The sequence below is a fragment of the Symphalangus syndactylus genome, chromosome 8 (assembly GCF_028878055.3).
Source record: "Symphalangus syndactylus isolate Jambi chromosome 8, NHGRI_mSymSyn1-v2.1_pri, whole genome shotgun sequence".
In the NCBI taxonomy this organism is placed as follows: domain Eukaryota; kingdom Metazoa; phylum Chordata; class Mammalia; order Primates; family Hylobatidae; genus Symphalangus; species Symphalangus syndactylus.
Genome location: NC_072430.2, coordinates 41,362,601 through 41,388,845, shown reverse-complemented (window position 1 = coordinate 41,388,845; position 26,245 = coordinate 41,362,601). Strand labels below are relative to the sequence as shown.

The following is a 26,245-nucleotide window of genomic DNA, read 5'->3' as shown; positions in this document are numbered from 1 at the left end:
AGTCTAGAAATTCAGCTTGTGGATACAAAAATCCTCTAGGAGCCGTAACTTCCTGTCAATCCTAAAATTTAATAAGGCAAATGTTTGGCTTCAAGCCATACTGGGAATAAGGTAAGGCCTTTTGAAAAAGCCACGATGCCCAGGTGAGGGTTGAATTGCTCACTGAGAACTCTACGAATGCACTCATGGCAAGGCTGGGAATACCCTACACTTACCCTCATTTACTTCAAAGTCTGCGGGGCATTCTAATCCATGTTGTCATTTGCTTTGTGCCACATTCCTAAGAGGTAGGCAGGGCAGGTTTTATCATCCTCTGTTTACAGATGAAGATAATGAAGGTCACAGAGCTCAAGTGAGCTACCCAGGGCCACAGACATATAAAGTGGTAGAACCAGAATTTAAATCTTGGTTGGTCTGACTCCAAGTGCAGTATTTGTTTCACTTTTTTTTTTTTTTTTTTTTACTGTTTCTCCATTCTGGGTTCTGACCTGGTGACCTTGAATCATAAAGGTTCAGGGCCTGTCTTGAGCCGCTCAATATGGAAGGCATCTTTTCTCTAAAGAGTGTGAGCTCCCTGCCAAGCAGCACAGGTGCTTAATAGGCTTTCAGAGCAGCAATTCTAGAGCCTCCCTTGTGGCTTTCTGACCTCCCACAGCCCTTGTGTTTGATGGTCAGGAAAGGAGAATATCCTTGGATCGTTTTCTCTCCAGACCACCCCGAGGCTGGCTGGACTTAAGGGGTGAGGAAACACAAGATGGGTGAGCAGCTGCTTTCAGCTGAAAACCAGAAAGAAATCCCAGTATCTTTGCTTTATTTTGGTTTAAAAATCAAGTCGTGTGACAATGGAAACATTTTCCTGGTTGTCCTCTCCTCTCTGCCCATGTTGACAGAAGACGGACTTGCTAATTCTGGCTGGGGTTTTTCCCTGCCTGGGCTGTTTTTCTCTTTTATCTTCATCAATTGAAGAGGGCTGCTGTATCTTTCAAACTGTCGGAAGGTATCTGTATTTTTTTTTCTTTCACATAATTCTGTAGGTCTTTTCCCAGATATGTATTTTTCTCTCTAACTTCTAACTTACTGAAGTTTCCGCCCATGTGACTTCCAGCGTGAGTTACCAGAAACCACAAGAGAGAGAGAGAGCGTGCAAGCCCCAAAGCGAGCGACATGTCCCTTTGGGGAGCAGTCCCTCTGCACCCCAGAGTGAGGAGGACGCAGGGGTCAGAGGTGGCTACAGGGCAGGCAGAGGAGGCACCTGTAGGGGGTGGTGGGCTGGTGGCCCAGGAGAAGTCAGGAAGGGAGCCCAGCTGGTGACAAGAGAGCCCAGAGGTGCCTGGGGCTGAGTGTGAGAGCCCGGAAGATTTCAGCCATGCCTCACAGCTCCGACAGCAGTGACTCCAGCTTCAGCCGCTCTCCTCCCCCTGGCAAACAGGTAGAGTCCTCCTTTTCCTCTCTCCTACCTTCTGATTCTCCTGGGGGATGGAAAGAGAGCCAGGCTTCCTTGTCCTGCCCAGGGAGCTGAGGATGGAGGAAGTGGCTCGCGGCATGGGCACTCCGTTAGACTTAGGACATGGAATTTGCTACTAAGCTGTGCATATTGGCAGAGATCCCCATCCTTCCACCCATTCTGCCAAAGCCCCTTTTTCTCTCCATTTTCCAAGGCTGCCTATCACCTCTGCCTCAATGGGGTTGCCACCCTAAAAAGCTTTCTAGGAAGCAAAGAGGAGGATGAACATCAAAGAACGCAGAGAAAAGAGTCTACTGTTCTCCAAGGCTATAGAAAAGTGAGAGAAGTTTTCAAGTGGGCGGCTGGCATGCACAGCGCAAATCCTGGATATGTAGTTTCCCAGGAGACAGCCAATAGGGAAAGAGAGAAAAGGGGTAAGGGAAAAGTTAAAAAGAAAAAAAAAAGAAGAAGAAGAAGAAGAGGAAGAAGGAGGAGGAGGAGGAGAAACCCAGGTTAGCATAGAAGGATCTCTCTACTGGGGCACTGCCTCTGTTGTTAGCACAGCCAGCAAGGGGGGATGCTAGAGGTCCAGCCAGTATCTCTTTGCCTGTGGTTTCTGGATAGAAGCAAGGAAATGAATGAGGAGATGGCTTTGGAAATTTGTAGGAAGACATTTGCTGGTAGCTCATCTTAGCTCTGGGGAAACCAGAGACTGAGATAGGGATTGTGGGAGCATTTGGAGTCTAGATTGTGACTTCCAAGTCCAAAGGTTTTAGCTTGAGGATTACCAAAAAAGGAGTTCCCTGCCCATCTCACAGCTTCTAGGGTTTTGTTCTGCACCACACTCTTGACATCCCTTGCTGTAGGAAGCCCTCCTCTTTCTCATCCGACATGTATCAGTGGGTTGAAATTTTCTCAACCTTCATAGTTTAAAAACTGCATTCTTTCCTTAGCACAGATATCCACAAGGGTTTTCAAAATGCTGCAGCCAAAATATAAGTATATAAATATTGAACAGGGCATATATCCTAAGCCTCTAGTAACGGAGCAGCAGGCTGGGATGAGTCTGGGTGGAGACCTCTAGACGGCACAGAATCCAGTCCGCTACTCAAGATGGTATCAGAGTGGCTCTGACTGCCTGGAAGTTTGTACTCTTCTAAGGAAGGAAATTACTCATGGCTTCCATGGTAACCTGGTGCCCCATCCCCCTTAGAGGAAGAGCACTTCCTTCCTATCTATGCCAATGACCTCCTACCACAATGGCCTGAAAGTATTGGACACGTTGGTGAGCCCAGTACTTAGTGATCCCAGAGCTTTGCCCTTGGATCTGTGCCCTTCTAGCCTGTGGGGGATGTGGAAGCGAACAGGGCATGAGTTGCCAAGACTCCTACACCTACTCTGCAGCATCTGGGGGAGAACTGGAGCTAACCTCTCTGCCCAGGCACAGGACATGCCCGTCTCTGGGTGTAATTGGAGAACACCCAAAGATCCCCTTATCCTACCAAGCACCCATCTACTACCCACCACAGCCAGGTCACCTCCACCATTAACATTCTTTTTGGCATTGATGTGCCAGGCATTGTGCTGGGGCCATGGGGAATGTCACAGTGGCTGAGCACAATGGAGGGAAAGAGGAGGCAGATCTGGGATGCACCTTCAGCTCAGGAATGGGGCAGAAGACCACATGGGGTGTAGAGTAGCTAGCGGGGAAAGGGTCTCGGAAAGCCATCGGGTTCAGCACCAGAAGATGTAGCACTCTCAGATGACCAGGAGTCCCTGGGCACACTCTTAGAGCCTCAGTTTCCTCACATATAAAATGGAAATGATGATATCAACTTCACAGCATTGGGGAATTAAACAAGAGCACCTCTGAAAGAACACTTGCACAGAGGTTGGCATAGAGTAGGCACTCAACAAAGTTCGAAAAAAAAGAAAACAGGCCGGGCGCGGTGGCTCACGCTTGTAATCCCAGCACTTTAGGAGGCCGAGGCGGGTGGATCACGAGCTCAGGAGATCGAGACCACGGTGAAACCCTGTCTCTACTAAAAATACAAAAAATTAGCCGGGCGTGGTGGCGGGCGCCTGTAGTCCCAGCTACTCGGAGAGGCTGAGGCAGGAGAATGGCGTGAACCCGGGAGGCGGAGCTTGCAGTGAGCCGAGATCGTGCCACCGCACTCCAGCCTGGGCGACAGAGCGAGACTCCGTCTCAAAAAAAAAAAAAAAAGAAAAAAAAGAAAAAAGAAAACAGCTAAAAGAACAGCAAGAAGAGCCTAAAGGCCAAAAAGTGAGAGGGCGAGGGTGGAGCAGCCCTACAGAGGAGAGGTGATAAAACACACTTCATCGCCTTAACCATGTTTTTTTTTTTTTTTTTTTTGGCCAAATACAGCTCTATTGAGGCCTCAAGTTCTCTTGCCTTTTTCCTGTAGCTTTTGGTAAAAAAAGTCAGAGACCTGGGAATGTGTAACCAGGCACGGAGAAGAGCTCTCCTTTGGGTGCAGGCTTTTGGTAAATAGAGGGATGGAGGGTTCATGCAGAGATGAAGGCATGGAAGGATATCACATACCACCAGAGCCTGCTTTCGCTCAGAAGGGAGAAGCAGACCCATGTAATCCTCCCCATCTCTGCTTCCCAGGACTCATCTGATGATGTGAGAAGAGTTCAGAGGAGGGAGAAAAATCGTATTGCCGCCCAGAAGAGCCGACAGAGGCAAACACAGAAGGCCGACACCCTGCACCTGGTAAGTGTTCAGATCAATCTTCATCCTCATGAGCTTTAGGCTTTGCCCTCTACCATCTGGGAACCCTTGGACCATAGCTTTGATTCTGCTTGCACGGGGATGTGTATGTGGGGTGGGTTAGTGGAGGGTGAGGGCTGTGGGGTGAGGTAGGGAAGGGAAGCTCTCGTGGGAGTGCTTTAAGAAGGCTCTGTAGTCCGGGCGTGGTGGCTCACACCTGTAATCCCAGCATTTTGGGAGGCCAAGGCAGGTGGATCACCTGAGGTCAGGAGTGCGAGACCAGCCTGGCCAACATGGTGAAACCTCGTCTCTACTAAAAATACAAAAAATTAGCCAGATGTGGTAGTGCATGCCTGTAGTCCCAGCTACTCAGAAGGCTGAGGCAGGAGAATCACTTGAACAGGCAGAGGTTGCAGTGAGCCGAGATCGCGCCATTGCACTCAAACCTGGGTGACAAGAGTGAAACTTCGTCTCAAAAAAAAAAAAAAAAAGAAAGAAAAATAGAAGGCTCTGTAGCAGGGAATGGGCCAGGAGGCTAAACAGAGAAATGGGCCTTTCTACCCCAGGAGGTCTCAAGGGGTAGGTAAGTTGAGTGTGGGAAGCCCAGAGGCTGAGCTGAAGGCAGAACCATTTGCTTAGGGATGGGGCAGCCAGAGAGTGCTCCATCCTTCATGAAGCATTGAAAGGAGAAGGCAGAGCTGTATTGGGAAAGAATTTAGAAGGTATCAGGTGCTTTGGGGATGGCCCATTATCTCTGCAGTGCAAAGACCATAAGTAGTCGCATCCCTTGGCAGATACCCAAACACCCCTGCATTTGACACAAGGAGGTTCACAGGGCACTGCACCGGATTCCTCTTTTCAGAGCATTATTAAAGTCTTATTTTGAAATTTCTGTCTTTAATGGTATCCCAAGGAGTCTATGAAAGATGCAATTTCAAGTGCACTTACCTGGGATGATCACCATCCTAGTTGAGTTGCCTCTAGTCCCAAATTTTTCTAGAGAAAGCTTGGACCTCTGGCTTGAGCAGTCCAGGGGCCTTGAGCAGTGCTGTACTGCAGTTCTGCCAGTGGCCAAGGCCCTAGATGGTGTTTCTAGGTTCTGGCTGTGCCCCTCATAGAGTACTGCTTCCTCCCCATTGCTCATACCTTACCACCTTACCTCTCTTCACTCTGCCCCCAGTATGGTTCTTGTTCAACCAACTCTTCACTAGTTCCTTTCTCTCCATCCCCTCATCCCCTTCTCTAGCAACTCTACCTTCCTGCCCTTCCTCCAGAAACATTCCCTTACCTCTAATAGCCTAGCAATTCCTTTCCATGGAAAAAGTGCAATTGGCACCAAAAATCAATAAGCTTGTATTTATTTGGAAGATTAGCATGATAATCAGCCAGTTAGAATGGCTGTGTTAACCCTATCAAGAATAAGTAAGATGTAGTTTTAGGGGAAATCATGCATCTTTTAGCTTTACAAGGAAACAGAGCAGACTGCACCAACAGCTCTGATTGGGTGCGTGGGTTTTATTTGAAATGTATTCAGCATACCCTCCATTGCACACTAACATTAAATTCACAACTATTTGTTAACTTTTTGGAAAGAATGAATGAACAGAATGTCTGTACTAACTGTGCTCAACAGTCTGAATGTCAAGTTGTTAGTGGCCCTGCTGCTTGTATGTTCTCCATGATTTCATTGTGTCCCCACATTCTGGTTTACCACCTTAAGCTTGAACATCTACGATCCTTACCTCTTTCTCTGTCAGAGTCTGATTCTGATTCAGTATTCTTTAGGGCAAGCAAACAGACCAATCAAAATTTAAAAGGATAAAATCTTCCTTGTGTACAAGTAGACAATGTCCTCAGACTGGCAAACTGCTGTAAGCTTTATAAGTGTGTACCTGTTTTCTTAAGTAGAATGTAAGTATAGTTCGGCAGCTCAGCAGTCAGAACAGGGATTGAATCCCAGCCCTGCTGCCTACTATCTGTGTGACAGAGATGTTCTTGGCCTCCCTTGGGCTTGGTTTCCTTATCTAGAAAATAGAAAATGACAATAACTACCCTATACAGATCGTACATTTAAAGAGCCCAACAGAATGCCTGTCATTCATAAATACTCAAAAATTTAAGTATAATAAGAGTAATAATAATTATTATAAGAAGCAAGATAATCACAAATTATACACACGTTAATATATATAAACATATATATATTTTATGTATATTTAATCACAGAAGCTCAGGGTTGAAAGGTTTCTTAAAGGCTAGAAAGTTTAGATATAAGTTTGACGCTTCAGACTTCTCTGCAACACCTCCAGCCAATGGTCCCATTGTATTCCTGGTCAATTCTAGGGCTGGAGATCTTCCTCGCTCCTAATTTATGAACAGAAGAGTCTTCCCTGTGTTAAGCTGCACCCCTGTCTCCCTGTAAATTCAACTCACTGGTCTTCATCCACCCCTTGGGGACGTATTAATGAGGGTGACACAGATGTCTCCTTGCTGCGGCAAGGCTTTCAACACTGACTCAGCTCTCTCCCTCTCCAAGACAAATGTCAGAGCCCAAACAGTCAGCTCATCTAATTATACAAGTCATGTGACGTTAGGATAATCTCTAGAGCTTGAGGGTCCACAGAGCCCCAAGTCGTGTAGTCAACATATCCATAGCCACACCCCAGCCTCAGTCTCTAGAATGTTCCAATCTTCCCCACATCTGAACACAGATTCCTCCCCCACTGCTTTCTTTTGAGCACCACAGCATCGTCTTTACCTTTTGCCCAATGAGTGGGTCACAGCAGAGTTGACGCAGCAAGCCTGCAGACTGCTGCCAATGCAACTTATGTTTCTTGGCTTCAGGTAGAAGCTTTTGGCAGCAACGTGTTCAATCTGCCCCCCATCAAATAGGAGGTTTAGCTGTGGTTTGGCATCTTCCTTTCCTCCGAGATGACAATCACCCATCTTCTCCATCCATTATCTTCTTAATTATGTCTGAGATTCAGGTGAAAAGTCTTCTGGTTTACCACCAGTGTCAGGGCTCAGTGCGTGGTTTGCCCTTGACTCCTTTCCATGCTGGGTTCCATATGCTGGGGTTGTTCTCTGGCCCTCAGACATGGCCATAGGGCTCGCCTACCAGTGCTTTACAGATGAGGGTTTCAGAGCTACTGAGAGTACCATATCAAAAAAGGACCACATTCCTATTAGGGTTCTAGCCTCATATATACTGGGATGTTTTCTTAGTTTCAACTGCTGTCACTATTATCAACCTTAAAATACTGGAACAATTATCTTGTTCCTCTAGTGAGAGTGTGGGATGCTTACTATTCGACATTTTCAGCATCTATCCTGTAAATGGCTGGCACCAAGACATTGTACATTGATTGCTTTAAAAATGGACAGAGTAGGGAGAGAGCCTCTTTTTATGATTGTGTTCTAAATCCCTGGCCTTGACTATCTCTGACATAAAATGGATCAGTTGATTCCTTTCATAATTGTGACATCAACAAACAATCTAATTCTGTTTTAATTCTCCTTTTGTTGAGCATCTCACACAAGCACCCTGCGCACTTAGTTCCTTTTTTCCTGCAGACAACTGTAGGATTCATTGTATATAGCACAGACGTTGATTAAAAAAGAGAAAGGCATAACCTGACCAGTTAGTTTCTAAACGATATCAATAGCTAATAAGTGGATCTAAGATAATCAGCTGAAAAATTATTTGAAATAATAAGAGAATGCAGTCAGCTTCTAAAATTAAAACAAAATATAATAACATTCCTATATGCAAAACATAACCAATTAGGAAATTAATGGAAGGAAAGATCCTGTTTATAATACCAATGACAACAACAAATGGAAGGAAGGAATAATTTAACAAAAATTATGAAGAGTATCCTAAATGATTTTTAAAAGATTCAGATAATTGGAAAGATATACCTAATGTAAAGTTAGCAATTTTCCTTAAGTTGGTTGATAAATTTAATGTGATCCCAATAAAAAACCCAGTAGGGTTTTCTGGGATTTGAGCAAGAACTAGATTAGCTATTCTAAGTTTCCAGTGGAAAAAAATCATATGACAATTGGCAGGAAAATTCTAAAGAAGTATAATGAAAAAAGATTAACTGACCAACATATTAAAGTGAAACACAAATACAGAAATCAAAACAATGTGGAAAAGACAGAACATTGAACAAGATAGAATACGGAAACAGACCCAAAAACAAATTCAGATTTTAAGACCCAAATACATGTTTCAACTCCTAAGACACAAGTATAAATACAAAATGGGCTGGGCGCAGTGGCTCACGCCTGTAATCCCAGCACTTTGGGAGGCCAAGGTGGGCGGACCACTTGAAGTCAGGAGTTCGAGACCAGCCTGGCCAACATGGTAAATGTTAAATTTTTTTTAAAAAAGAGGAAGCTGAAGAAACTTGAAAAGACAAATAACCATTAAAAATTTATCTTGGAATGAAGAATTATTTTCTAAATAAAACATAAAACCCTGAAGCCATAAAGGAAAAGATTGATATAATTACTTTTATTCATAAAAAGTAAAAGTTTCTGTATAGATCAAAATACTATATGCAAAATCAAAGGCAAATGACAAACTGAGGAAAAATATCTGTAACACATATGACCAAAAAAGGTATGTTTACTTACTATATGAGAGAGCTCTTATGAATAGGAAATGATTAACAACCCAAAAGAAAAATGAACAATGGGCCAGGCATGGTGGCTCACGCCTTAATTCCAGCACTTTGGGAGGCCAAGGCGGGCGGATCACGAAGTCAGGAGATCGAGACCATCCTGGCTAACATGGTGAAACCCTGTCTCTACTAAAAATACAAAAAATTATCTGGGGGTGGTGGCGGGTGCCTGTAGTCCCAGCTACTTGAGAGGATGAGGCAGGAGAATGGCGTGAACCCGGGAGGTGGAGCTTGCAGTGAGCCAAGATCGCACCACTGCACTCCAGCCTGGGTGAAGAGCGAGACTCCGTCTCAAAAAAAAAAAAAAAAAGTAAAGAAACATGAACAATGACTATGAATAGGCAATTTACAGAAAAGAGAAATAAGTGGGAAATAAATGTGTGAAAAGATGGTAGACCTTATTTAGTTAGGAAAATGCCAATTAAAGCAGCAGTGAGGCTGGCAAAGATGAAACATGTTGCTGATACACAATGTTGCCAAGGTAATGGGGAAGCAGGCACCATCACACACAGCTAGTAGTAGAGCCTGCGTAACCCCAGTAGAGGGCAATTTGCCCATGTCCATCCAAATTATAGGTGCACATATCCTGCGACTCAGCAATTTGACATCCAGGAGTGTATTCACAAGCAAATCCATACATCATACAATTCTTTACCTGTAAAGATAATCATTGCTGCATTGTTTCTTATAGGAAAGACTGAACATAAGCTAACAGAAAATCCATCAATAAGGGATTCAATAAATTATTGTCCATTCTGTGGCATATTGTAGAGATGTTAAAATAATGAGTTACATCTGAATGTGCTAATCTGGAAGGATTATCATTTCTGTACTTTTAAGTTAAAAAGGTATAAATATAGTTCATAGTTTGCTACCATTAGTTTTTTAATTTAATGTTTTATTTATTTATTTATTTTTTATTTTTAGAGACAGGGTCTTGCTCTGTTGCCCAGGCTGGTCTCGAACTCCTGAGCTCAAGCGATCTGCCCTGCCTTCCTTGGCCTCCCAAAGTACTGGGATTACAGGCGTGAGCCACAGCACCCTGCCCTTTCTGCACAAGTATAAATGCAAACATTTTCAAATAGATTATAAAAAATTGTTAATTATATTTATTTCTGAAAAGTAGGGCTAAAGATCTAAAGCAAGAGGGAGATACTTTGCATTCTTTACCTTTTATACAGTTTGGGATTTTTTATCACATGCTTCTATCTTTACAATATAGATATCAAAATTCTCAACATTCATCATTACCACACATGCATTAGGAGGATTTCTTTTCTAATTTTGACATCAAACAATGAATAATCTTCCATCATGACATGGAATAGTATTCAATCTTGATGTTGTCTTTTGAACATCATACATAAATATTTCAGCCCTTGGGAGAACCAACTGTAGGTTGGGATTTGAGTGACTCTAAGGTCCACAGTACTATATGATAAAAGATGGCAAATCCGTTTCCTTTGTGTAGCCATCTTGGTTGGTCATGGCTATCTGGTGCCGTACAGCTGGAAGGATTTCAAGTCAAAGACCAGGATCAGTGGAAAAGAGAGCTGAGGTCAATTAAGAAGCTTTATTCATGAAAAGGCTAAAATCAGTGGAGTTGCCGGGAGCAGTGGCAAATAGCAGTGTTAGCCCTGAGCCGAGCTGTTGACAAGTCATATCTGGCCTGGTGGATGGAGCTGAAAGCAAGTAAGAGTAACAGCCAAGTTTGAAAGCTTGAGATTTAGATACTGTCTTAGATGGAAGTGGGCCAGGTGCTTGCCTGGGGCTGCCTCCTGAAGGAGTCTCACACCAGTTTAAGAAAAAACAGAGGTTTACAGGTTCCAGGGATGTGCTTTGTCATATATGACAGAAAAGTCATGAGTATAAATTATGCATTAAATGAAGCTTTGAGCTAACACTGAGAAATAAGATATTTACAACTGGAGAAAAATCGAGTAATGGAGGAAATGATGTTTGGGCAGCACTATTGTTCTTGGCCTTCTGAGGAGGCAGAGAAGGATGCTTACGGTCCTATTTCACTCCTATAATTCTTTTGTTGTCTCTGGGAGACCATGCCATAACGTTTGCTGGCACAGACAAGTCAGAGGTCAGGAATGTTCAGGCTACTTCCACCCTTAAAAAGTTCAACGTAGAATCAGTGAAACCATTTATGGAAAGAGATGCGACCCTTCTGTCTCCATTGCTATGATTTTTTTTTTAAGAAAAAACCATGTTAATTGAATAAATGACTATGTATTAACCACTGTGCCTCAAGTCCTCTCCATGCAGTATCTCATTTAATCTGCATAAAAGCTGTATTTTATAATTCCTTGCATTAAGTAACTTGATGGAGATGACACAGCTTGTGACAAGGTCTGTCTGACTTCAGAACCCGTTTTCCTAACCATTAAGTTTTACTGCCTCTTTCTTCAAACTCTGATGAATATGTATTAATCTTCCCTAACCTATATTTTCCTTGAATCTCTTCATGAATTAATTTTTTTGTCTTTCAAGCAACATCCTCAAAAATCTACACTATCCCCCAGCCATCATCAGGCCTGGTCAAGAAAGTAAAGACATATTTTACTTTCAATACAGTATATCAATTGTACAATTGATATCATATATGTCATATATATCATGATATCAACATATATAGATAGGTACTATATACAGATAGATACAATTGGTATATCAAATGATACAATATATCAATAGAAATCTTTTTTGAGAAGTCTGTGTAGCAATAAATGTTAACATCTTTCACAGGAATTACCTTTGACACAACAGTGTTTGAAGAAAAAATAATTTACAAAGATGCTTAGTTCATCATTATCTGTGAATAGTAAATACTTTATCAATGCTATAAAACTTGACAGGTGGCTTACAACACAAGATGAAGCATATTATGATACATTCATACAATAAAAAAATTTATGCTGGTACTAAAAATGACTATGTAGATCTGTATTTATCAACATAGAAAGGTGTCAGTGATATAGCATTAAGTGAAAAAGGCAAATTACAAAGAGCATGCAGAGTATAACCCTTTCACATAAAATTTGTAGGTTTTGGGCATGGTTGCATGCATAAAGAGGTATCTGGAAGGATATTCTCCAAAATGCTAATGGCAGTTATGAGTGGTTGAGTTTGGGTAGTTCATCTTATTCTTGGTACTTTTCTCTCTTTTTTATTATAATGAATGTGTGCCATTTTAAAAATCAGAATTTTAAAAATTAGGCTATTTTCATTTGTGGAGGGAAAACACGTCAAGGCAATCCACCACCCCTAACTGCTCGTCTTACCGATGACGGGTCGGTGTGGCTACGTTTGGGAGGCGTATTGGAAATCGGGAGTCCAGCTCCATGCTGGTCTTGATGCTGTAAAGAATGACTGTTTGGGAGGCTGAGGAGGGCGGATCATGAGGTCAGGAGATCGAGACCATCCTGGCCAACACGGTGAAATGCCGTCTCTACTAAAAATGCAAAAAATTAGCCAGGCATGGTGGCGGGCGCCTGTAGTCCCAGCTACTCGGGAGGCTGAGGCGGGAGAATGGAGTGAACCTGGGAGGCGGAGCTTGCAGTGAGCTGAGATCACACCACTGCACTCCAGCCAAGGCGACAGAGCGAGACTCCATCTCAAAAAAAAAAAAAGAATGACTGTCTACATAGGATGATGGTCCTAGGTCACAAACTGACAGCTGCCTGTTCAGCAGACGTCTTGATGGAGCTATTCTCAGCAGCACCCAGACTTCCTTCTCTTGAGCAGAACGGGAAAGTCTCCCCAGAGTGCCCCTGCGCAAGCTTCTCAGAGGTTTTCTTGGTCCCCTCGGTTGAACTTAGTCTAGTCCCCTGCTTCCTAGGAGGGGTGGGTTAGGTCCACAGTACAAAGTCCCCTTCAGATTGTGGGATATCTGTAGAGGGTTCCACTATGGGTTCACATGATGGCTTGTGGAGGGAATAACAATCATAATAGTCATACTACCTTGTTGATAAAATTTCAGAATTAAGTAGGAACTCAGAGATCTTCTAGGCTGACTTGCCATGTTTCCAATGAGGAAATTGATGACACCCAAGAACCCAAACCTCTTGCCTTCCCACCAGTCTGCTTTTGTTTCATGCCACTTTGCTGAACAGCGCTTTACTAGGCAGGTGTTTACATAAGGCCTATTGCAAAGGTGGGCCAAGAAGCAGGCCATTTACCAGAACACTTGAACTGCCTAGACACTCATCAGCTCCAGAACATATGGCTATACAACAAGAGACCAGAAAGAGAGTGAGTCCAAGCTTGACAGGGGCTGAAGTGTAAATGTTTCTTTGTTTAAAGAGATTTTAAAGTCGTAATCCAAAATTAGAAAGGGCAGTGACATATTGGGGAAAATATTTGCATCAAATTAAAGAAATGAAGGTTTAATATTTATGCTACAGAAAGAAACTCTTATAAAGCAAAACATCAGGACTCCAATAGACAAGTGGGCAGAGGCAATGAACAGAAAGCTTACATAATATTTTTCCTACCAAAATGAAAATACCCTAATTTCCTATTCTGATTACGAAAACGATACACACTAAGGCAGGGTTTCTCAACCCCAGTGGAATTGACACTTCGAGTCCGATAATTCTTTGTTGTTGGGGACTGTCCTGTGCCTTGTAAAATGTAAAATTTACCCACAAGATGCCAGTAGAACACCCCCTCACCCTGCTTAGTTTGACAACCAAAAATATTTCCAGAACTTGCTAAATGTCCCTGGAAAGGCAAAATCAGTCCTAGTTGAGAATGCTACACTAAGGAGACAGACGCATGGAAAGTTGTTCTTTCTCCTTAATGCTTGACAGCCTGTAACATTAACATGAAATTAAGAAGCCTTCATAAAGCTAATTGGCAACAAGTAAATTATTTAAAATTATAATACCTAAATGCCAGTGAGGTTGTAGCGAAATGGATAGAAGCATTTGCTAGTGGTGACATTATATATTTGACATGATCCTTTTTCAGTAATACTTCTCAGGACTGGGAAGATTGAATGCCTCTTTGCCTCGTTCATCTCATTCCTAAGAATTTCTCCAAGGAAATCATTGAACAGAGACAAAACCCAGTGTGCATCAAGATGTTTATCTCAGCATTATTTTTAATAGCGACAATTTGATAGCAACCAAGATGTCCAGCATTTGAAGACCACTTTAAGTAAATTGTGGATCATCAATTTGATGATATAGTCATTAAAAATTATGTTGACTATGTAGATGTGACAAAGTTATGACAGAAAGCAAAATACAAATTGTATGTGTACTATGATTGAAATTTTGTAAAAATAAGTATGCATGTTTATTTAAAAGGATGAGATGGCCAAGTGAGATGGTTCATGCCTGTAATCCCAACACATAGGGAGGCCAAGGCAGGAGGATGACTTGAGACCAAGCTGGGCAACATAGTGAGATCCTGTCTCTACAAAAAATAAAAATAAAAATAAAAATAATTAGCCAGGCGTGGTAGCTTGCACCCAGCTACTCTGGAGGCTGAGGTGGGAAGATCGCTTGAGCCCAGAAGGTTGAGGCTGCAGTGAGCCCTGATTACATCACTGCACTCTGGGCTGGGTGATAGAGTGAGACCCTGTGTCAAAAAAAAGGATGAGATCGCAATATGTGTAAATGAAAACAGCTGTATTAAGGGACTAGGATCATGGGTGTTTTTAACTTTTAAAAAATATCTTTAATGTAGTTATACTGTGTTTTTTTATTTTTAAAGAAACAGAAGAAAATGGCCAAATAGAGAGCTGAAGGAACTCTGGAGGACATCAAGTATAAAGACAGAGAGGATATTATTGAGCTCGAATTTGGGGATCAGGTTTTGGTAGGAGACCTTACAATTTATACCCCAAACAGGAATACTTCGAGAGTGGAAGATGGAACTTGTAAATATTAGACCAGGACAACAGGTGTCCCAGTAAATGTCTGGTCACCCTAGACAGGGAAACCAAGAAAGATGACATGGAGCTCTTATGAAAACTCAGAAGAAGTGATAAAGTTCAGAGTCAAGCAGAGGGGACTGGATTCCTATGACCAAAATGTGATTTCCTGCAACTGAAAACCCTGTAACTAAAATAGGGTACTCACCTGGCATAAGAATATGTCTTATCATTAAGAAAGTAGGGTGACACAGAAAATTATAAAAGCAAAGGCCATATTATCAGTACTAGAGCTGAGATCAGCAGAAGTGATTCACCTACTCAACAAATATTTATCAGCCAGGTATGGTTCGTTCTAGGCACTGAGAATATTGCAGGGACAGGACAGACTGAGTCTCTGATTTCACGAATGTTACAGTCAGTTGGAAGTCAGGCTGGAAAACAAACAAACACACTAATCACATGACATGTAAAGTGCTTCAAAGAAGATGAAATCATGCAATGTGGAAAGTGTCTAAGGGACGGGATTGGGGCAGCGATCAGGGGAGGCCTTCCTGAGGCCCTGGCATTTGAGATCAAAGGTGAATCAAAGAGGAGACTGGAAAGATCTGGGGAGAGGGTGATCTCAGCCTAGAGAGCCTTGAGGCCAAGCTGTGAGGCCAGGCAAAGGTCAGAAAGGTGCCTGGTAGCGTGGAGACCAAGTTCAAGACCATAAGGGAGTGAGGAGGAACTCAGTAATAACGGCAATCGTGGGGCTGAGCACAGTGGCTCACACCTGTAATCCCAGCACTTTGGGAGGCCGAGTTGGTTGGATCATTTGAGGCCAGGAGTTTGAGACCAGCCTAAGCAACATAGCGAAACCCCATCTCTACAAAAAAAAATTTTTTTTAAATATCCAGGCATACACCTATGGTCCCACCTGCTCGGGAGGCTGAGATCGGAGGTTTGCTTAAGTCCAAGAGGTCGAGGTTGCAGTGAGTTGTGATAGCACCACTGCACTCCAGCCTGGGCAACAGGACAAGATCCTGTCTTTAAAATAAAATAAAATAAAATAAAATAAAACAAAATAAAATAAAGGCAATTGTGCTGCTGGGAGCAGGAACTGGATGGACCATGTGGTAGGGACCCAACTAATTCAAACCCTGCCTGGGGGGATTTCTCTGAACCTAAACTCTGATCATAAGTTGAGAAGCAATAGCACCTCACTGGATTGTTTGACAGTTTAATTGAGAGGGCAAATGTAAGAACAAAGCAATATTGTCATTTTTTGTTTTACACTGTTCCTTTGTTTAATGCAGAGAGCCTGGCCTGTTCCTAGAAATCAATCAGATATATTATCCTACATGAACACACACATTCTTCTTTCTGGTTGCTTATAAACTCTGTAAGGATATCAATAGTTTCAGGGGCTTGGCCTTTCACAACTGGACAAGTCTCCTTTGTTGGGTATGAATGAGGAGAGGGTCAAATTTGAACTAGGGAAATGGCACGACGAAGTTCTTAAAGTGGTTGTAATTCTGCCACTCTCACCCTGTTGGTTCAGTTTGGGGAATAAACAGAGGTTTGACCTAGGCCTTTTGAAAAAAATGAATCTCTTGGATTCATTTGGAAGTATCCCAGATTTACAAAGTAGGAGCTATTAAAGTGTTTGAGTGGTGTGTTAATCACTCTCTAGGAATTCTCATGGACATCACAGATTTACTCAGCTGACCCTTCTTCATAGGCACATCTCAGATTTTGGTAAATTATTCCAGATTATAAGTTGGCAGTCAAGCAACGTGATTTGGTCGAACACTTACTCTATGGCAGGAACTGTCCTTGTCACTGAGAACAAAACAGTGAAGACAACAATAGCTCCTGCCCTCACAGAGCTCAACAATGTAAACGGCAAGGAAACGGTTAAAGTTATAATTAATGAAACATGAATAGATCTCTGAGCTCTTGCCTTTCCATTATATGAATGAACTGTGCTGGACTATTTAGAACTGTTTCCACCAATTTAAGAATATAATAGTAGTGTGCTTAAATGGACATTTTGTTTTAGAAATTTTTTTAACTAGAAATAGTCTCCCAACTCTTTAAATTTTTTAATATTATACTATAAATGATAAAATAAAATACATATTTAATAAAATGAAAATACGTAAAAATATAACACAAATTTAATAAAATCAAACACTATATAGTTATGTTATATTATTATTATTTTGAGATAAGATTTCACTCTTTCCCCAGGCTGGAGTGCAGTGGTGCAATCATGGCTGACTGCAGCCTCCACCTCCCAGGCACAAATGATCCTCCCACCTTGGTGTCCCAAATAGCTGGGACTACAGGTGTGTGCCACTATGCCTGGCTAACTTTTAAATTTTTTGTAAAGATTGGGTATCACCATGTTGCCCAGGCTGGTCTCAAACTTCTGGGCTCAAATGACCCTCCTGCCAAAGAAGCCTCCCAAAGTGCTAGGATTACAGCAACTGCACCTGGCCTTACGTTATCATTAAAAGGAATCCACTATGAACATAATTTGCTGCACATTCGCCTCACTTAGGAAGCATTTTTAAAGTCTTGATGCCTTCAACCACTCCAGAACAATCGAATTGGAACCTCTGGGGGTCTGGCATCCAGCAATCCAGACTGTTTAAGGCTCTCCGGGTGCTGGCAGTGTGCACAGCCAGGGTTGAGAATCAGAAGCAGTACATTTGCAGCCTATCAGGTCTGTGCCTGAATATGTGGAGTGAGTAGAATGTGTGGAGTGAGTATAATGTGTGGAGTGAGTGTGGGGCAATTATGTGGGTAAGTACACAGATACTCTGTCACATACAGTGGCCTGATGGCTTAAAACAAAACAAACGGCCAGCTGCGGTGGCTCACACCTGTAATCCCAGCACTTTGGGAGGCCTAGGCGGGTGGATCACGAGGTCAGGAAATCAACACCATCCTGGCTAACATGGTGAAACCCCGTCTCCACTAAAAATACAAAAAATTGGCTGGGCGTGGTGGTGGGTGCCTGTAGTCTCAGCTACTCGGGAGGCTGAGGCAGGAGAATGGCGTGAACCCAGGAGGCGGAGCTTGCAGTGAGCCGAGATCGCGCCACTGCACTCCAGCCTGGGCGACAGAGTGAGAATTGGTCTCAGAAAAACAAACAAACAAACAAAAAACTATTCAAATCCTTGCTTTGATGGCAGTTATTATTTGTTTTGTTGTTTGGTTTTGAACATTGATAATCTTGCTAGTGGTAACCTTTGTAACTCCAAGCATCAGTATCAGCCAAGATTGCGTGCATTCAGAGACAAGTGAGAGACCAGCCATCAAATAGAGGAATCAACAAATCATGGCCTACTTTTCTCATGTAACAAGAAGTTCAAAAGTGGAGAGACCAGGCTAGAGCAAGGAAGAACCAAGCTCCTTCTCTCTAAGCAGCCATCCTCAGTATGAGGCTTTCATTCTCTAGGCTGTGAGATGGGTGCCGAGCCTCTCGGCATCAATCTACGTTGAGGGAAGGAGGCCTTTGTCCTTATGGGCAGGCTGTGCCTTTTTGGTAGGAAGGGAAGCTTTGCCTCCACCTCCCTCCCATCCATCAGGTACTTCTGCTTACATATCTTTGGTCAGAATTCTGTCACACGGCTACCCCTAGCTACAAGGTAAGGTAAGCTGGATTTTTAATTAATTTATTTATTTATTTATTTATTTTTAGCAATTCTGTTCCCAGTCTTTCTAGAGGAAGGCAAGGGAGAAGAGGTTTGGGATGGACGCTGAATGAACCAACCTATAGTTTTTTCACATTTGAGGGCAATGAAATCATAGTCTTGAAAACCAAGGACCAGGCGATAGCCTTTTAGCCCTGTGACTAGACAGGTCCCCGAGGGCATGGCTGATGTGGCCAATCTTCTGTTAATGCAAAGGTGCTTATGGCCCTAGAGCTTCAGCTCTAAGACATGAAAGTGAAGGTTCCTCCAGAATCACACACGTGCATTATTCAGCGCAAAGATCTGTGGTTTGGTGATTCCTCTTCTCCTTTCATAAGGTGAGAGGCAGCAGTTTGGGTGAATTTCCCCAGGAATGGTGGGAGATGTGGGCCTAGATCCTCCCACTGCTTGGGAAGAGTCGTATTTTTCATTCAGAAATCTGCTCCAGGAATGGCAGGCTCCACCCTCTGCATGTGACGTACAGGGGCTGGTAACTGATGGTGCCTGAACATATATCTGGGTGTGAGGGATAAGCTTCGAATGCCACTTAAGTGTGGGTGGGAGCCAAAAGGTCACCCTGCCAATACATGACTACATGTCCCGTTGAGGAGAAAATACACAGGGACTATTTTCACCCTTCTGGAAATTGTGATTAGAAAATGCAAGGAGAAGGCCAAGACACTCAACTGGAGCTGGTGGGGAGGAAGCCTCAGCCGTGCTCAGAGTGCCTGGAGAGTCCCCACCAGGGCCCAGCTAGGAAATGCCAGCCTTGTCCTTGGTCTTCGTCCCTAATGGCTCCCTGCGGGTGAGGGAGCTGCCTGGGGATTCCCCATCTTTGAAGCGCTCTGTGAGTGACCCCCTCCTAAGCCCCTCCAGTAGGGGATTTCCCAGAATGTTCCCACGCCCCCAGGAAGCCTCTTCCTTAGCCACCCCCAAGTTGCTTGGGGTTCATGATAGAGGTAGGTGGCATCAAGTGACCCCACAGGTGAGGGATTTGCCTGAGGTGGGAAAAGAGGGAAGATAAAATTGGAAAGCCAACCGGGCTGAGGAATTATCTCATAGGAGAGAACTGTCAAACAGTATAACGTTTAAACAGACTTGAAAGGCAAGAGAGGATGAAGGGCACAGACTCTGAAGCCAGAGTGCCTCAATTCAAGTACCGGTGCTGCAACTTCCAAGCTGCGTGACCTTGAGCCAGTTACTTAACTTCTCTGTTCCTCAGTTTTTCCTCTTCTGTAAAACAGAGATAATATTTTCTACCACACAAGTCTGTTGAAAATATCAAATGTAACGATAACCATAAAATACTTAAAAGAGTGATTGGCACATGGAAGTATTCAATAAATGTTAGTTATTGGCCAGGCACGGATGGTTCACGCCTGAAATCCCAGAACTTTGGGAGGCTGAGGCGGGCGGATCACTTGAGGTCAGAAGTTCAAAACCAGCCTGGCCAACATGGTGAAACCCCGTCTCTACTAGAAATACAAAAAGTTAGCCAAGTGTGTTGGCGGGCACCCGTAACCCCAGCTACCTGGAAGGCTGAGGTGGGGAGAATTGCTTGAACCAGGGAGGCAGAGGTTGCAGTGAGCTGAGATTGCACCACTGCACTCCCAGTCTGGGCAACAAGAGAGACTCTGTCTCAAAAATTAAATAAACAAATAAATGTTAGTTAAGTTAAGCTAGGCTATTTTTTTAAAAAAAAATTTTTGGTTTCTATCCGCCTTTCTCATAAATTGAGCCAGGTTACACGTTAGATCTATTAGATCAGAATCAGGCATCAGGATTGCTAAAGCTCCCCAGGGGATCCCAGTGTGTGGATGAGGTTGAGAATCATTGTTTTGGTCCAGTCTTTCCATTTTAAATTGAGGCAACTGGAGCTGAATAGGGAAATCGAGTCACTGAGGATCACCCAGCCAGGACCAGTGCCCAAGTTCCTGTTCCCATTTATCGCTGATGGAGCTCACCGTGTCATGAGCTCAGGACCTGGCTCTGTGTCTGGAGGAAGGTCTGGCCTCGAGTCAGCCCTTGTCCAGAGTATCTGGCCAGGTGACCCCCTCTCCATGCAGCCCAGGAGGCAGACGGTCAGCTCTATGATTGGAAGAATGTGAGTGACTCAGGGATCTTGTGTTGTGTTGTGTGTGGGTCACCAAAACCAAGACCCAGCTTTCTCCTGGGAGACCACAGGGTAGCCAAGGACTTGTTTTTTTGTTTTGTTTTGTTTTGTTTTGTCTTTTTGAGACAGAGTCTTGCTCGGTTGCCCAGGCTGAACTGCAGTGGTGCAATCTCGGCTCACTGCAAGCTCCGCCTCCCAGGTTTAAGTGATTCTCCTGCCTCAGCCTCCAGAGTTGCTGGAATTACAGGCATGTGCCACCATGCCCGGCTAATTTTTGTATTTTTTGTAGAGACAGGGTTTCACCATGCTGGCCAGGCTGGTCTTGAATTCCTGACCTCAAGTGATCCGCCCACCTCAGCCTCCCAAAGTGCTGGGATTACAGGCGTGAGCCACAGCACCTGGCCAACTTTCTAGTGTTCTCGGGAGAACTTTGCCCACTCAAGTCTCCAGTCTCTCGGGGGAAGCAGTCAGTGTGAGAGAAGGAACACAGAGCCCCGAGCCAAGCCCTGCTCTGCCCCTCCCTGGCGGGCAATGAGTCTTTGCATCAAACACTCAAAGTTCCTGAACTTCTGAGAAAATAAGTGTCTTGAGGCGAATCCTATAGCACAGCTCTCACCAGCCTGTGATCATTTTGGAGGGTATGTGGCGTAGATTTGTCCCAGGGTCTCAGTTGTCCTCATCTGTAGAGTGGGGATAATAACAACGGAACTTCCCTGTCCCACACAGAGCGTTATTGTGAGGAGTCTGATGGACTTGGATGAATTCTGAATAGGAGAAAGATGGATACATGGACGCCCAAATGCAGGCTCACCCCCACCCCTCTCTGTAGCAGAAGACATGCATATGGGAGAAGCTGCATTTCCTCCCAGCCCCACTGTGCTCTAGGTGTCCAGCCCTCATTGCTAGGGGATGTCACTGCTGTACCTCTGGATAAACAGCTGCTCTCATGCCACCTTTGCCAGTTGTCCCTTCAGCTGGGTGAGCCCTTTCCAGGGCATGACTGCCCCAAGGAGGGCCAGAGTGGACTGGGCAATAGCGGGGACATGGAGGGACGAGGCCCCAGATCAGCCACTTCCTCCTGCAAGGGAAGTCAAACCCTTTCTCTCACAAGTGTCAGGCTGGCTGCACGGTCCCTGGGCTGGCAGGGCGGGTTTCTTGGGGGCCCTAGCAGGAAGCAGTCTTGCTTCCCAAGGTAAAGACAAGTTTCTTATCACTGGCAGTGGTTTTCTGGTTAGAGGCGGCAGGTAGCGGTTACAAACTTTGCCTAGAGCTCTGGGATCTGCAAGCCACGGAGGGGGAGGCAGGCAAGAGAACTAGAGTGAGCTCAGCAGAGCTTACTTAGGGAGGAAGGACCCGCTGTCACTTCCCGAAAGCTGGGCCAGCCTCTAGGCGGGGAGAAGTTCAGAGCGGCCCTCCCTTCTGCCTCGGGGTTTGCCCAGGCTCTTCAGAGCACAGAATTTACAGTAAATGTTGTCACCAGTGGAAACTCTCAGAGGGGGCGAAGAAAAGGGCTAGAGGAAGGAGCCAGGACTCCCGGCCCCCATTTCCCGTCTTACCAACACCCCCTAGTCTCATCGTGTTGCTTTATCTCACCTTTCGGTAAAGAGGGGATGCCCTCCTTCTGGGATGTGCCAGGAAATACCCAAATGGTAAAATGAATGAGCCGGCCACACCTTGCAGAAGGCAGGGCTGTGACTCCATCATCGTGGCTCTTGGTAACTCCTCTGCCCCGTTTTAGAGGGGCTTCCTTTGTACTGACCTTCGCACACTTTCTAGCTCAGAGCCCCATTCAAGAAATCCCAGGCTGAGGCCGAGCATGCTTGTATCCGTCCTTCACAGATGACGGAACCTGGCTTGATGAGCAAGGCCATGGTTGGTATATGCTTCTCTGCCATTTAAAAAAGAACCCCCCCAGGATGTGGGGTTTAAGATGATTGACAGTATAACCGATTAACCTCATTAGCCTACAGCTCATGCCCCTGATGGATTCGTTAGGGCAAATTTTATTTTATTATTTTATTTTATTTTTTGAGAGAGGACCTCGCTCCATCAGTGAGGCTGGAGTGCAGTGGCATGATCATGGCTCACTGCAGCCTCCAACCCCTGGTGCTGCATAGCTAATTTTATTTTTATTGTTGTAGATACTGGGTCTCAGTAATGTTGCACAGGCTGGGCTTAAACTCCTGGGCTCTCAGGAGGTAGAGGTTGCAGTGAGCTGAGATCGCACCCTTGCACTCCAGCCTGGGAGACAGAGCGAGACTGTCTCAAAAAAAAACCCAAAACCCAAAAAACTGCTGGGCTCAAGCTATCCTCTCACCTCGGCCTCCCAAAGTGCTGGGATTATAGGTGTGAGCTACTGCACCCAGCCTGTTTAGGGTAAATTTTAAATGTCAAGTTATCTTACATCTGCTCACCACCCACCCTATTTTTGAGTTACCTTCTTCATTCCAGCAGATGATGTCATAAGTCTGTCAGTCAACAAACATCTGAGTTCATACTATGTGCCAGGCATTGAGCCAGGCATTAACAAATAGGCATTTAATAACTGCTTGAATAATTAAAACAAATTTAAAATAATATTTAACTAGTGCTTTTCAACTTGCCTGATCATTAGAATGACCTGTGGCACTAGTTAAAAATCCAAATTTCACTCCCTGGTAGTCTAGTGGCTAGTATTTAGAAAATAAAATTATTATTATTTTTTTAATTCAGATCTGCGGCCAGGCATGGTGGCACACGCCTGTAATCCCAGCACTTTGGGAGGCCAAGGTGGGCAGATCCCCTGAGGTCAGGAGTTCGATACCAGCCTGGCCAACATGGTGAAACCCCATCTCTACTAAAAATACAAAAACTAGCCAGGCGTGGTGGTGCCTACCTGTAATCCCAGCAACTCAGGAGGCTGAGGCATGAGAATGGCTTGAACCTGGGAGGCAGAGGTTGCAGTGAGCCAAGATCACACTACTGCACTCCAGCCTGGATGACAGAGTGAGACTGTCTCAGAAAAAAAAAAAAAGAAAAAAATTCAGATCTGCACACTTCACTTCCCAAATCCCAAAACCACTGATTCACATTCCTAGATTTTAGGATGGGCCTGAAATTCTATTCTTAACAAGCTTTCAAATTAATTCTCATGATATGGCAAGTTTGGGAAATACTGACCTAACCCAAATAGATTTAGAAAGGTAAGACCTGGTCTCCAAATATCAGGTTGCCTTTTGAACTGAAATGTTTTTTTTTTATTTGCATCTCCAGTGACATTTGCCTTTCCTCTGTGGTTACCAATGCTTAGCAGAGAAAGTCTGTTTGGTTGAGTTGAATAATGTAAACCTTAAAATTATACTGGAATTGCGATCTCCTGGGCTTTCTGAGGATGGGATTGCTTTTCAGTAAATGCTAATTACCAGATTGCAATTGTTGATTAATTAATGATGTGATCAGAAATCAGCACTTCTTAGCAGGCATTTTTCTTATTAGCATGTATTTGATGGTTCCCCCAAGCAACAGGGAAAAAGAGTTTCCGGAAAAAAGAGAAGCTCACAGGCTTGGGACACCCCCAGAGTACTGTCAGACTGCTTTCTGGTAGGCCGGACAGGGTGGAACAGAACGTTGTGGCAGGCTTTGACCGTTTAGTATTTATTTATTTTATTTTTATTTTTATTTTTGAGATGGAGTCTTGCTTTGTCACCCAGGCTGGAGTGCAGTGGCATGATCTCGGCTCACTGCAGCCTCTGCCTTCCGGGTTCCAGCAATTCTCTTCCCTCAGCCTCCCAGGTAGCTGGGATTACAGGTGTGCGCCACCATGCCTGGCTAATTTTTTTTTTTTTTTTTTTTTTGTATTTTTAGAGACAGGGTTTCACCATTTTGGCCAGGCTGGTCTCGAACTCCTGACTTCAGGTGATCCACCCACCTCCGCCTCCCAAAATGCTAGGATTACAGGCATGAGCCACCGCACCTGGCCCCATTTACTATTTATAAAGACCTTGAGCATTCTAGAATCTGGGTGCAGTAGACAAGTATCCAGCGACTTTATTTGTAAGACGAAATGCAGACACCAGGAGCTTTTGGAAAACATGTGGCATAACAGAGTGGAAAAGAATGAAACTGGTGTAAGATGTTCTCACGAACGACTTTCCATTACGTTAGGCTCTGGCCTGCCAGCTGCTTTCCCTTGCTATATTCCCGCCACCTCCCACCCACACACCCTCACAGAGACCCCTGCATGCATGCACGCAGAGGAACACACTCACGCACACCCCTCTATGAGGTTGAACCATGTGAAATCGCTTTTTTTGAGGGGGAAGAGATGGAGTCTTGCTGTGTTGCCCAGGCTGGAGGGCAGTGGCTCGATCTCGGCTCACTGCAACCTCTGCCTCCTCGGTTCAAGCAATTCTCCTGCTTCAGCCTCCTGAGTAGCTGGGACTACAGGCGCACTGCCACACCCAGCTAATTTCTGTTTTTGTATTTTAGTAGAAACAGGGTTTCACCATGTTGCCCAGGCTGGTCTCAAACTCCTGAGCTAAGGCAATCCGCCCGCCTTGGCCTCCCAAGGCGCTAGGATTACAGGCGTGAGCCACCGCGCCCGGCCTGAAATTGCTATTCTTATAGGTCACAACAGACAAATAGCAGCAGCTTCACGTGGTTCACCCTCATATCCATGTGTACACATGCACACCCACCCGTGTGCTTACGTAAACGCGCCCATACACACCTATAAACATATATACACTTGTGCACACATTCACACGTGCAGGAAAATTCTCTGGTGCCCTTCTCCATGGCTGTGCTAGTGAACAACTAATCTGGCCCCTCCTGCGTCCCTCCACACCCCACCCACCTTGCCAGCTTGCCACCTTCCCCGACACTAACCTCTGGTGCTGATCCCCACCCCTACAGGAGAGCGAAGACCTGGAGAAACAGAACGCGGCTCTACGCAAGGAGATCAAGCAGCTCACAGAGGAACTGAAGTACTTCACGTCGGTGCTGAACAGCCACGAGCCCCTGTGCTCGGTGCTGGCCGCCAGCACGCCCTCGCCCCCCGAGGTGGTGTACAGCGCCCACGCCTTCCACCAACCTCATGTCAGCTCCCCGCGCTTCCAGCCCTGAGCTTCCGATGCGGGGAGAGCAGAGCCTCGGGAGGGGCACACAGACTGTGGCAGAGCTGCGCCCATCCCGCAGAGGCCCCTGTCCACCTGGAGACCCCGAGACAGAGGCCTGGACAAGGAGTGAACACGGGAACTGTCACGACTGGAAGGGTGTGAGGCCTCCCAGCAGTGCCGCAGCGTTTCGGGGGGCGTGTGCTGGACCCCACCACTGTGGGTTGCAGGCCCAGTGCAGAAGAGTATTAAGCAAGATGCTCAAGTCCCATGGCACAGAGCAAGGCGGGCAGGGAAGGGTTATTTTTCTAAATAAATGCTTTAAAAGAAACCAGTCTGACAAGGCAGTTTCTCTCTTTCACCCTGTCCCTTGACACTCTAAATTCTGCGATGTTGGGACCTTCTTTGTTTTTTGGACTCTAGTACCCTCAAAGAGCTCTAGGGACTCCACTAATAGCTCCTCTTTTCCATGGTTTGTTGATGTACTTGGGAAGCTTTCAATTCCTTCCTCTAGGTGTCTCCTTCTCCTTCTCTTCCTTCTCCTTCTCCTTCTCCTCCTCCCCCTCCTCCCCCTCCTCCCCCTCCTCCTCCTTC

General features: G+C 44.8%; 1 protein-coding gene across 1 annotated transcript; it reads left to right on the top strand.

The window, feature by feature from the left end:
- Positions 1-252: 252 nt before the first annotated feature.
- Positions 253-25,982, top strand: BATF (basic leucine zipper ATF-like transcription factor). Its single transcript, XM_055288735.2, has 3 exons — positions 253-1,429; positions 4,077-4,181; positions 25,452-25,982. Exons 1-3 carry the CDS (start codon positions 1,367-1,369, stop codon positions 25,659-25,661), a joined length of 378 nt encoding a protein of 125 aa, XP_055144710.1. The 5' UTR covers positions 253-1,366; the 3' UTR covers positions 25,662-25,982.
- Positions 25,983-26,245: the final 263 nt, after the last annotated feature.